General features: G+C 44.6%; 1 protein-coding gene across 2 annotated transcripts in view; it reads right to left on the reverse strand.

Moving 5' to 3' along the window:
- CTDSPL (CTD small phosphatase like) overlaps positions 1–14,051 on the reverse strand; it is a 121,123-nt gene that overhangs the window by 13,814 nt on the left and 93,258 nt on the right. Inside the window, exons 2-4 of one of the 2 annotated variants that reach the window (XM_068235115.1) lie at positions 10,671–10,828; positions 4,250–4,282; positions 610–711 (exon numbers count right to left, since the gene is read on the reverse strand). In XM_068235115.1, coding sequence (XP_068091216.1) covers positions 610–711; positions 4,250–4,282; positions 10,671–10,828 — 293 coding nt within the window. The remainder of the gene's footprint in view (positions 1–609; positions 712–4,249; positions 4,283–10,670; positions 10,829–14,051) is intronic. The other variant, XM_068235117.1, reaches the window with a different exon arrangement.

Here is a 14,051-nt window from a genome sequence, read left to right on the forward strand (position 1 = left end):
TTGGTTGATTGGGTATGCGGCAGTACGGCGGCCAATTTGCGAACGAGCGACGAGAAGACGAAGCCCCCACCGCAATGTATAAATGTATGTAGTGTGTGCATTTATATGTTACCTGTCTGGTGTCAGCCTCCACGCGGTTTCTGTCCATCTCGCCGAATTCCGCATACATGCCCTGGCGGCACATAGCAGCTGACGTCAGACGCTATGCGCCGCTAGCGTGTATGCGGTTGTTACCTGGTGAGATGGATGGACACCGTGCGGAAGCTGCTACAGGACAGGTAATGTATAAATGCACTACATACTACATACATTTATACATTTTGGGGGGTGCGGCGGGGCAGACTTTATTTAGCTCTTATCAGATTCTATTAGAGATAAATTTGTCTCTTGGTTGAATCTGCCCATAATCTTCTGATGTGTAGCCACCTTTAGTGAATCAAGCCCAAAGTGTGTAGGGATGAGAAGATTAGACTTGTTCCTGGTGTAATGCAGACACTACTGAAGCCAAATTATCCACAATACAGCAGGAAATTAAGATGGCAGCCTCAACAACAACAACGATTGTAGAAGAGTCTAGACCAGGCCTGAGGCAGCATGAGAGAAGGGTACCTTAAAAGAACTGTGCACCAAGGTTTCATCCAGGTCAATCACCACACACTTCTTCCCGTAATCACACACTTTCAGCTCTGGAAGGAGGTATTTAGCTGGTGGCTGGAAGGAAAGGAGAGAAGCGATAACGTTAGTGAGGACCTGTCATACCTCTCACAGAGCAGCCGATCTGCCGGACACTGAACAGCCAATAGGAGACTCCGGAATCACACAGCTGATCTCTTCACGTTCTGCTGCGAGCAAAATTAGGGAATTAAATAGCAAAGGGTTAAAAGGATAAATAATTCCATGCTTCCAGCAGCCGTTACATTTAACCAGTAGCATTGTTGATTCCTTAGTGATTTCTAGTGCTACGTACACACATGCGACAACGATCGTTCGTTGAGAACGACGAACGAACATTTAATTGATGAAAGAACGACCTAAGTAAAGGTAGTTTTAAAATGTGTGTAACGATCTCATCGTTAGAACGAACGTTACATCACGTAAAGCAACTATTGCACCTGCGCATAAAAATGAGAAGTTTCACGGAGAAATTGTGAAATGCGCATGTCAAGCCTAGTACGAACGACCGTTTCCAACGATGTACTACTTTTGCAAACGATCGTCGTTGGTTAAAATCCGCCGAGACAGAACTTTCTTTTGTAGCGATTTGGCTCGTTCATCGTTTGCCTTAAAGTGACTCTGTAACAAAAATTACAACGTTTTTTCTACCATCCTACAAGTTCCTAAACCTATTCTAATCTGTTCTGGCTCACTGCAGCACTTTGTACTATCACGGTCTCTGTAATAAATCAATGTATCTTTCCCCTGTCAGACTTGTCGGCCTGTGTCTGGAAGGCTGCCAACTCTTCTGTGCTGGTCTGTTCCTCTATGCACACTCCAGTGTGTGTTTTATTTACATAAGCCAGCAGCTTCTCTGCTATCTTATCAGTGATAGAAGAAAGCTGGATAAAAATCTTCCTCTGTTAGGCTGTGAAAGTAGCTGGCTGACACATACTGAGGAATTACAAACACAGGCAGAGCTGTCTGCAGGAAGCCTGTAATGTTCAGTGCATGAGAGAAGAAGGGGACAGAAGGTAAACACACAAATGATCTTTTGAGATTCAAAAGGAAAGCTGTATACAGCCTGCTTGTGTATGGATGTATTTTCTATGTGTGGACATATTGTGTGGACACATCAATCTACTTCCTGTTTTGGTGGCCATTTTGTTTGTTTATAAACAAACTTTTTAAAACTGTTTTTGACTACTTTTAATGCGGCGGGGAGCGGCGAAATTGTGACAGAGGGGAATAGGAGATGTCCCCTAGCACACTGGTATGTTTACTTTTGTGCGATTTTAACAATACAGATTCTCTTTAATAGTCGATGGTTCGTTTTTTGTAACGATCGTCGTTGGTAAAGATCGGGGAACGATCGTTACAAACGACTATAGTCGCATGTGTGTACGCACCTTAACCCTCAACATAAGGTGAAACGACACTGAAGGCTGAAGTGGTTAAAAGAAAATATAGCAGCCTCCATATCCATCTGGCTTCAGTTGTCCTGGGTGAAGCGAATGTTATGTAGTCCAAAAAAAGCTATTAAATACTTGATTCCATAAACACACGGGACTGAACAAAAACAACAACAAAAAAATAATTAAAAAGTCGGAGCTTCGTTGAGCTTAATTATCAAGTGTTGACCAGGAAAGGTGATAAATTCTACCAGTCGCCCCAGCAGAGCGATATCTGCCAAATAGCTTCGTACCGCACTGATCAGCGGGGGATGGTCGACGACGAGCAAACTATTCCAAACCAATGCTAGATTATGCAAATTTTTATGCAACATGGACTTCTCAAATCCCGCAAAAGGAGGAGCACGATTGGTCCATTTTCAAGCTGCAAATATTTGCATAATCCTGCATCAACTCAGAACTCTGTGCATCTCAGCGACTAACCCTACAGATCCATTTTTCAGACGGATTTGTACGGAAATGCGGTGGAAATCAAGTGGAGCGGGTGATCGATCGATCGCTAATAGGGATGCTAGAAATTTCCCAATTCCCAATCCGACGAAATCCCGAACAAATTCTGAATTTCTACAATTCCGAGTTTGCTCTTCAAAATCGCAAGTTATAGCGAATATATGTTCAAACTCACCATGAGATTAGGTTACCATTATGCTTAAAGGGAACCAGAGATGAACGATTCACACAAAATAAACTTATCGGTCGATAGCTTGTAAAGAATAAATGCTCTACCTGATAATTTCGCCACCCTGGTGTGCCTTTTTGAGTGTTTTTTATCCATTATTGCTCCATCCAATATGGCCGCCGGCTCATATCCCTTCTGCTTCCAGGTTATAAACTGTTCTGGATGTGCTGTCTAGCCTCTATGAGACTATGGACAAGCAGGGCTGCTACAGCCTTTCATCTGTGTGCTTTCAACTTTATTATTCTGGCATGCTGTGTGGCTGCCTGTAGGAAGTGTCTCTCATAGAAACGAAACTGCATACAGTAGATAAGGACAGGCTGCACACTGCACACAGATACACCTGTCTGTTTCAGAGCTTCTCTCTCGGCAGCAGCAGCCCCTCCCATGTCAACAGCTCTGAGTAGGAAATCTGAGCCAGGAGTGGGCAGGCTTGGGCTTGAAAAGACTCCACAGAAGAGTGACTCAGCTATAATGATTCCAGGTCAAACCTAGACTGAATCAGTCGGTGGATTCTTATCATAGTTGATAACAGATAGATTAGAATGAGAAGAATAAAACTAAAAGCAGGGTAGGTGTTTACTGTCATGTTCCCACTGATACATGTAATAAAATACATGAGGGTGCTTCGTCTCTGGTTCTCTTTAAAGAGACACTGAAGCGAAAAAAAAAATGATATAATGAATTGGTTGTGTGGTACAGATAATTGCTAGAACATTAGTAGCAAAGAAAATAGTCTCATTTTTATTTTCAGTTATATAGTGTCTTTTATAACATTGCATCGTTCTCTAATATTTGCAGTTTACACATTACTCAGCATTCTAAATGATTTTACAGAGCAGGCCAGTGAACTTTTGACCCGTCCTCTGCAGGAAAAAAAAAACCAATACAGTGCCAGACACTTGAGATAATAAGCTTCAGAAGACAGATCTCTCTGTGACTTTGAAAGTCGTGGAGCTCAGATGAGCTCTTTTGCATAGATAACAACTGGAGTTCCTTAACTCTTCCTGTACTGGAAACATTAGACTTATGTCTCTGCTCCTAATGTTTTATTTCTTAGCTGTACCACAGATACCAATCGTTATATCATATTTTTTTTCGCTTCACAGTGTCTCCTTAAAATGTTCATATTTGAATCAGTCATTTCCCATGAGCACGCTCATTTGACATTTTTCGCTATTGATGGAAAAGGCTCGCAAAAATCGAATAAAAAGTATCCTATACTTTATTCCAGATAATGTACTATGTGTGTGCCAAATTTCATTCAAATCCGTTCAGCCATTGCTGCGTGATCGAGTAACAAACATCCAAACTCTCGTTAGTATTAGTGAGATACAGTATCAGGATTTTAATATGGATGTTATTGGAGGATGAGAAAACGGCAAACATAAAAAAGCAAAAACAAAAGTAGCAGAAAGTAAACAGGGGGTAAAATAAAAATACATACACTGGGAATGGTAATGACTTGCATGTGATCGCCCTATGAGAGAAGAAAGGCAGAGAGATTACTACAGGAGAGCTCTACTGAGAGAGATGAGAGGAGACTCAAGACGACACAAGGGGGATGCGGTCATGTCCATCCTCACCCCCCAACTACAAGATGCTCATTGCATGGACTAGTGGGATAAATACAGATTATTTTACAGCTGTATCCAAAGTGCACTACATACTCATTTGCATTACAAAAACAGTTATCGCATATATTTTCTTTTCAAAAAGTGTGTCCGCTACTCCCACATATACCTGCAGTGTGCTGGGGTTTGAGCACAGTATATACAATTAAAGGAAAAGAAACCCCTAAAAAAATAGCACAATTAAAAATTGGGAAACATTTTTGATTTTTTGATTAGCACAGATGATATATTGAGATTGTCTTATCTTACACATTCACAATTCAATACTGAACCCGGGTTCATTCCGATTAGGGCTCGTGCACTGAGCCCTTTGAGCACTCTACAATTTCTAGATATTTATAGGAGGCTTTGGATATTCTATATCATGCATGGTTGCAATACTGTATTTCAGGCAGAGAATTGTATGGGTCTGTTTCCCAATTTTTAATTGTTTTTAAACCATGAATACTTTGTGAAGTGCATTGTTTGAAATCACAAACATATTTTTTGATATAATAAAGATGTATAGATTTTGATACTTTCTATAATTGTCCTGAGTGGTGCTATTTTTTAGGGCCCGTTTCCACTAGTGCGGTGCGAATCGCTGGGATTCCACCGCTGACAAAATCGCATGCGGATGAGATTCCGCATGCGATTTTTGCCGCGATTTCGCATAGGCAGGCTATCAGCGATTTTAACCATGTTACTGCCTGGCTCAATGTACATTAGTTTTAGTGCGAATTCGCACGCGAAATCGCGGCAAAAACGCATGTGCGATTTCCCCTATTAAATACATTGCCTGTGAATCGCCTGCATTCCACACGCAGGCGAATTCTGCAGGCCCTACCGTGCAGAAAAATCCTGCACAGAAAAACGCACCAAAAAACTGACAAGTGGAAACAGTCTCATCCACTTGTATTGGTTATGCGAATCCGCATGCAGACAACGCATGCGGATTCGCTCTAGTGGAAACATGCCCTTAGGGTTTTCTTTTCCTTTAATTGCATATATTTTCTTTAAAAATAAATTCTCTGCACTCCTACAAATACAAAGTTGCAAAGGTTATTTTTGTTTTCAAGTTAACTGGACAAAAGGCTTCCCTTTCCCTGAGCTGTGGTCACATGGTTATGCCTACAGTAAGCTGCACTCAGATGCATGCTGGGAGAGAAATTAAAGGGGCACTATGGCGATAAATTTAAAAATGTAGAATATGTGCAAACAAATAAGAAGTGCGTTTTTTCCCCCAGAGTAAAATGAGCCATACATTACATTTCTCCTATGTTGCTGTCACTTACAGTAGGTAGTAGAAATCTGACAGAAGCGACAGGTTTTGGACAAGTCCATCTCTTCATGGGGGATTCTCATTTCAGGATTTTATTCTTTATAAACATATTCCCTAAAAAGGATTTAAACAATGATGCTGGCCAGCTTCACTGGTTGCTACACAGTTTTTTGGCAGTTGGATGGAGCAGCTGCCATTCACTAAGTGCTTTTGAAAATAAATAAATCCCTGAGAATCCCTCATGAAGAGATGGACCAAGGGTCTGTTTCCAACACGCAGATTGGATGCAGAATGGCTGCAGAAAAACTGATTCCAATGATTGTCTATGGGAAAATCTGCATCATAAAAATCGCAGTTTTCTGCATCCAGAATCTGCATGTAGTGGAAACAGGCCCCAAGGGTCGGTTTCCACTACTAAATGATGCGAATGCGTCAGTGAAAAGAACAAAGAATAAAATTTCTTTTTTTTAATTTTTATTCATTTATACTTACCTGGGGCTTCCTCAAGCCCCATGAGCACCGTGGCCTCCCTTCGCTGTCCTCCTCAGCCCCTCCGTTAGGCCGATATGACTTCCGGTAATCCAGGCAGTCCCGGGCTTCTGCGCATGTGCGGGTCGGCCACACGTGCACCTCTCGCCGTGCTCCTGTCCCCAGGAGCGTACTGCGCAGAATGCTCCAGAGGATGGGAGCGTGGCGAGGCGCACAGAAGCCCTTGACTGGCGGTGACTGACCGGATTACCGGGAGTCATAGCGCCAGAAGGGAGGGGCTGAAGAGGATGGTGAGAGAAGCCACAGTACTTATGTGGCTGGAGGAAGCCCCATGCAAGTATAAATTAAAGTGTACCAGAGATGTACACTAGTGCTAAAGTGAACCTCCGGACTAAAAATCTACTCAGCAGAACTGAAAAGGCTTGGTGTTTCTTTAACAGTTTCACAGCATCAGAACTTTGTTTTTCTTACCAAATCATCATTTTTAGCTGCACAAAAGAAAACTGCCCGGGCATTTTTCCCCTGATGCTGTGCAAAGCATGATGGGATTTCTGATGTTTTTGTGCAAAATTATTTTGTAAAAATTTTGAATTTGAGATATGAAGCCTAGTGCGTGCAGCTGGGAGGGGTGATCAGGACACAGGACAGTTGGAACTGTGTCTCAAAAAAGATGGCTGCCCTCATGAAATCAAACATTTGCCTGTTCTTTTAAAACAGAGTGGGTAAGAGATTATATTTCCTATTTTAATTAACATAACTAATGTAACTTAATGACAGTGTGTTTGTTTAGGCTGTAGTTCCCCTTTAACATAAAAGTGGGAATCCTTAATAATTTTACTGTATTCTACTATATGTCACTACAGGGCCTCTTTCAGACAGCAGTGCAGAAATGTCAATGTGTTATGGCGCCGCTGACAGCGGTGTCGGGCCCAGCGTGCAGAGAGCCCCTCACGTGACACCAGCCGCGCCCCCGCCGTGTACAGCGCTTGGGACTGGGAAAGCCGCAGCGTCCCGTGGACTGTAAGCAGCAGAACGACAGCCGCCTCAGCAGCGCATGACAGCATGTGACAGCGACTGCAGCTGCCGGAATACAACACACAAGGCCAGCCCGATGACAGATTACACCCTGAATGAGGCTTTCCAAGGAAGCCTAGATCTCTGTTCCCAAAATACACCCACGCTCCTCTGCTTCAGCTTCCCAACGCCATCGAGAACTCGCCGACCACGTGAGCGCCAGATGGAATAACCGACAGCCTCTAAGCTTCCTTGCTCTGCAAATGCCATCAACTCCTGAAGGACACAGATCATTAAAGTGCACTCGTCCCCAACCTAAAGAGAAACAATAGATACTTGCCTAAGAAGAGGGAAGTGTTGGGATCCTCCGGCCTCAATTCACAAAGCGGTGCTAACCTACTTGGCACGCCTAAAGACTTTGGGCGTGTTAACCAGGGTGCTAAGTAGGTTAGCACCATTTTTTAAAATCACACTGCGTGCAAAGTCCCGCCTATAAGGTCGCATGGGGTGCGACTTTAACATCGCACCATGCGACGTTAAGGTCGCACCTCATGCGACCTTATAGGCGAATCGGGGGAGCCGTTTTCGTTGCACCGCGATGCGACGTTTAGCACGCACCACGATGTGCGTGTGCAAAGTTTTGCGCGTGGGACTTTGGGCACGAGTGCCATTTATCACGCCTAAACTAACTTTTTCACAAGCGTTCTAATACTTAGCACTGCTTTGTGAATCAAGTCCTTCAGATGCTTCCCACGTCTTCCTAACGGTAACGTAAAGCTGTCCCCCCTACAATCGGCACAAAATAAAAATTCCATCATGCTTGGTTAGTGCTACATTTGTGCCCATTTGTGCTGCTTTCATTTTGAAAATTGCAGCACTTATTTCCAAAACAATACCATCACCCAGCCCCTATAAAACAAACTACAGACATGGTATGGGTGGGTAGTGCTGTGCATGTGCTCATTTGTGCTATAAAAGTAATCTTTCTATCTTTTATAGTTTTTGAGATATTCACGTTTTTATAAAGGTCAAAAGTTCACTCTTCCTAATGCTGGGAATACACGGTTCGTTTTTGCCTTCGTTTAAACCTTCGTTTCGATTGTGCCTTTTGTCCTTTTCGATCCCGAAATAATCAGTCATACGGTTAATATCACCACCCACGGTTTCGTTTTTTTTTCCGATTCTGATGGTTTCGTTTTTCCAATGATCGAAGGCTGCAAAGAAACGAAACGAAACGAAAATCCCTTTTTACAGGGACGGACTAGCATAAACGAATATATAATCGATCTGAACAGCCATCAAGCCTACCAATGGCTCGATTAGATGGATAAAGAGAGATAATATCAAACATGTTCGATCACTAGTCGTTCGTTTTTGGGGTCTATTAATCGAAACTATAATGAGATTATGACTATTTTCACATACGTTTTCAACACTCGATTCGTTTACCGAACGAATCGAAGATTTAAACGAAGGCAAAAACGAACCGTGTATTCCCAGCATAATATGGAAGTCCTGCCATATTATACATGCTATTTTATGTTCGTCATTATACATGGATTAGCGAGCCTATTGGATCTACAGGGTGAACTATGTCACTATGGCTTGAGAACCTTTCCCCTGTATAACTTGCGTTCATTGGGAAGATAACTGTATTCATCCTGCTTGCTATTCTAATAGTACCTATGTTTTATATAATTCGCTACTGTAATTGTCTTTTCTTATTTCAATAAAAAAAAATGATTGATAAAAAAAGTTCACTCAGCCTTTGCAATGTTGTAGGTGGGCTGAGTGAACTTTTGACCTTTATAAAAACATGAATATCTCAAGAGCTATAAAAGATAGAAAGATGATTTTTGCAGCACAAATGAGCACATACACAGCACTACCCACCCATACCATTGCATGTCTGTAAGTAGTTGTATGGGGGCTGGGTGATGGTATTGTTTTGTAAATAGTAAGCGCTATTATCTTCAAAATGAAAGCAGCACGAATCTTAATTTTTGCAGAACAAATGGGCACAAGCTGAGCACTAACCAAACATGAAGGAATGTTTATTTGTTCCGATTGTAGGGGGTGGGTGGGGGGGGGGGGCAGCTTCACGGAGCTCTTCCTGGCCCCTACCACTGCTATGCAAGGACCTCCCGAACATACCAGACAGGAGCTTGCCAAAAAAGTCACACGGCCTCTCTCCTCTATATGCACGAGTGCGGACGTGCTGCTCCTGCACAAATATGGCAGTTTATGAGCGGCTGCATGCTACTGCGCACATGCATGTGAATATGGCCGTGCCTGCGCAGCACACAAGCGGCTTCGTGCTACTGCGCACGTTCAGGGGTTTCGCGCAGAAGCAGTATGGCTACGTTTGTGCATGAAGAGAGGCGCGGCTGTGATCACGATGGGAGTCCCAGGCAGCAGCGGTGGTCTCCAGAAGGAAAGCCTCTGGAGGATCTCATTTTTGGACGATAGTCTAGTTTAGGGGACCCAGCAGGAAACTTCATAGCGAACAGCTGTCCAACCACAGCATTCTCTAACACCACAAAGCATTGAGATTGGCCAAATAGTGTGGGCGTGGTTTACTATTAATGCCAATTTTTTTTACTTTAGGGCTCTCTTTAAAGTGTAGCAGAGACCTCGTACATTAAAGGTTTGATACTTACCCGGGGCTTCCTCCTGCCCCATAAGCTCGTCTGAGTCCCCCGGGATCAGCCCCAGTAACGGCTCAGTTGGGTCCAGTCTGGGACTTCTGTGTATGTGGAGTAGACCCGGACGTGACTGAGCTAGTTACCTGGGCTGATCGTGGTTGAACGGCAGGCCGCGGTAGGACGGCATAGGACTCAGATGAGCTTATAGGGCGGGAGGAAGCCCCAGGTGAGAATCAAATCTTTAATGTTCGAGGTCTCAGATTTCCTTTAACTAATAAATTAAAGAGGGGCTGTAACACCCCCCTCCCCCAGGGTATTTACCTCGGGAGGGGGAAGACTCTGGATCCTACTGAGGCTTCCCCCGTCCTCTTCTGTCCCTCGGTTCCAGCGCTGGCTCCCCCAAAAACACAGCCTGCAATATATACCTTCTCCAACTCCAATGCAGCTTTCCGATCGGGCTCAAGCAGAAATAGCTGAGCCCGATCAGAGCCGCTCTACTGCCACGTGCGAATTTCCTGCACAGTAGAGGGGACCCAATCAGGCTCTGCCATTTCTGTCTGATCCCGATCGGAAAGCTGCTACTGCGCTGGATCGTGTTAAGTAAATATTTATATCCCTTGCACTAGAAGCAAGGGACAGAGGATTCCCCCTCCCCAGGTGAGAAACCCCCAAGAAATGTTTTTCTTTTTACACATCCTCTTTTATCAAAATTAAAAAGTTGGCCCAAATTTAAGCCTCTCCTGGGCTTGTACAGGTGACAATAAGATCTCTTAAATCATATTTTTCTAGCTACAACGGTTATGAAAAGGCTAATCCAGCGCTTACCTTCTGAATGCCGCCATTTTCTTCCACCGGCGGAGGGAGTGGACTGGTGTTGTTGTTGGCGGCCGGCGGCTCGACGCTGTAGCTGCGGAAGCAGCAGAAGAGTGAGCTGAAGATGCTCCGGTTCCTCTGCTTTTTCAGGCTGATATTGCATTGTGACACTGCAAAACAAGAGGAACAGCACATGAGCAACACTAGAGGCTCCCTACATGAGATGCTGCAAAACAGAGGAACAGCACATAAGTAACACTAGAGACCCCACATAAGAGATGCTGCAAAACAAGAGGAACAGCACATGAGCAACACTAGAGGCCCCACACATGAGATGCTGCAAAACAAGAGGAACGGCACGAGTAACACTAGAGGCTCCACACATGAGATGCTGAAAAATAGAGGAACAGCACATAAGTAACACTAGAGGCTCCACACATGAGATGCTGCAAAACAGAGGAACAGCACATAAGTAACACTAGAGGCTCCACACATGAGATGCTGCAAAACAGAGGAACAGCATATAAGCAACACTAGACGCTCCACACATGAGATGCTGCAAAAGAGGAACAGCACATAAGTAACACTAGAGGCTCCACATAAGAGATGCTGCAAAACATGAGGAACAGCACATGAGCAACACTAGAGGCTCCACATATGAGATGCTGCAAAACATGAGGAAGAGCACATGAGCAACACGGGAGGCTCCATGTAAGAGATGCTGCAAAACAAGGGGAACAGCACATGAGCAACATGGGAGGCTCCCCTAATGAGATGCTGCAAAACAAGAGGAACAGCACATGAGCAGCACTAGAGGCTCCACATATGAGATGCTGCAAAACATGAGGAACAGCACATGAGCAACACTAGAGGCTCCACACATGAGATGCTGCAAAACAAGAGGAACAGCACATGAGCAGCACTAGAGGCTCCACATATGAGATGCTGCAAAACATGAGGAAGAGCACATGAGCAACACGGGAGGCTCCATGTAAGAGATGCTGCAAAACAAGGGGAACAGCACATGAGCAACATGGGAGGCTCCCCTAATGAGATGCTGCAAAACAAGAGGAACAGCACATGAGCAGCACTAGAGGCTCCACATATGAGATGCTGCAAAACATGAGGAACAGCACATGAGCAACACTAGAGGCTCCACACATGAGATGCTGCAAAACAAGAGGAACAGCACATGAGCAGCACTAGAGGCTCCACATATGAGATGCTGCAAAACATGAGGAACAGCACATGAGCAACACGGGAGGCTCCCCTAATGAGATGCAGATAATGAGTTAAAGGGACTCTGAGCAGTGTAGTAACTATGGAAAGATGCCTACCATTTTGAAGCTCTCTTTCTCCTCTTTTCTAATGATCTATAAATCGCCACCCTACGCCTTTTACTTTGTTATTTTTGCAATCGAAATCGCGGCCGCCATCTTGTATTCCTTATTCAGCATTGTATTATGCAGGACGACACTTTCCCCAGTGTCGGCAGCTCCATTCAGTGCAATGCAATGAAATACATCATGCCGGTAGGCGTGAGGATATAATTAATCAGTTGTGGGTATGCTTAAAGAGACTCTGAAGCAAGAATAAATCTCGCTTCAGAACTCATAGTTAGCAGGGGCACGCGTGCCCCTGCTAAACCGCCGCATACGCGCCGCTCAACGGGGGTCCCTTCACCCCCAAACCCCCCACTGCGACACTTGGTCGCAGGCTTGGTCGCTCCTGGAGGCAGGGCTAACGGCTGCAGCCCTGCCTCCATTCGCGTCTATCAGCCGCGCATCGCCGCCTCTCCCCCGCCCCTCTCAGTGAAGTAAGACTGAGAGGGGCGGGGGAGAGGCGGAGATACGCGCTGACAGACGTGTGTGGGGCAGGGCTGCGGCGGTTAGCCCTGCCACAACCAGGAAGCGCTCCCCCGCTGCACCGAGGGGATTTGGGGGTCAAGGGAGCGTGCCCCTGCTATATATGAGGTCTGAAGCGAGATTTATTCTCGCTTCAGACTCTCTTTAAAGGCATACCCACAGGCACTGCTCGGAGTCCCTTTAAATGGACAAAGCCAGGAGAAAGAAAATCTCACCGACCAATCAACAAGCAGGACCTTCAATGAGATCCTGGTCACTATTTGTCTATATTAAAAAAAATATAAAGATATGTATCCCAAAGCATTATATAACACTGTGAATGCAAGATGCCCGAATGAGCTTGTATGTTCTCTCTGGGTTTTCTCCAGGCATTGCCGTTTCCTTCCACAGCAAAAACTGGCTTCCCCACATTGGCCCAGTGATAGGAATAGCAGACTGACTATATGGCAGCAGCGTTGGACTATTTGTCCTATAGAGGACTCTGTAGGGTGCCGCGGTCCAATCAGAAGCTGCGTACAATTTGCACACCTACTTACATCTCACCGACAACCTCTACCAAAACCATTCCAAGGACTAGAGGCCTGAAAACCGCCCACAAATAACCCAGGAATTTAATTGCAGCCACACTACCCTTATTAATCCACTAGGTGGCAGTGCTGCTGTGCACTACACAGCCACAGTGGCTGTGTATAGCTATAAAAAGGGGACTAAGCACACAGCACATATATAAAAATGTAATTACTCACAATTACTGTTTCACTAAAGGTCTCTGGCATTTCTGTCTTATTTATTGTTATTTCCAGCTGGATTGGAACACAGCAGCGAGCGGAAACAGGAAGGAAAGCGGACACTAGCTGATGGGAGAGAGAACTGATAGAGGCTCAGCAGGCCTTGCGATGACACCCCACAGGGAGGCGCTGTGTCTCTCCTCTCTATAATGTACGGGGAAGGGAGGTCACAGAAGTCTCCCCCAAGCAAGCAGGCATACTCGCTGCTAATGCGCAGACATGACTGGAGCCCTCTTGGGACGCACACACCCCTGCCAGACAAGCTTACTGGCACTTTCAGCACAGGAAAACAAAAGTTTGCTTTCTTAAAGCAGAAGGTATTTGCAATAATTCAGGTTGGAGTGAGCTCTGAGATGTCTCCCACAATGCACCACTGCTGAATATGCAAATCACCCATTGTTGTCTGCATTTTTGTATAGATCCTTTCCAGGGATTGCTTTTGTATAGAATACATTAAATACTGAAAATCCCCCATGCAGAAATGGACTAGTCCAAAACCTGTCAGTTCCATCAGATTTCTACTAACTACTGCAAGTGACAGCAACATAGGAGGAACGTCATTAACGGCTCATGTTACTCTGGAAGAGACATACTTCTGATTTGTATGTGTTTACATGTATTGTACAGGAAATCCAGTGAAAATAATGTACTAAAAAAGTGCTTCATTTTTTACAATAATTATGTATAAATGATTTAGTCAGTGTTTGACCATTGTAAAATCTTTCCTCTCCCTGATTTAC

Source organism: Hyperolius riggenbachi, chromosome 5 (genome assembly GCF_040937935.1).
Source record: "Hyperolius riggenbachi isolate aHypRig1 chromosome 5, aHypRig1.pri, whole genome shotgun sequence".
Taxonomy (NCBI): domain Eukaryota; kingdom Metazoa; phylum Chordata; class Amphibia; order Anura; family Hyperoliidae; genus Hyperolius; species Hyperolius riggenbachi.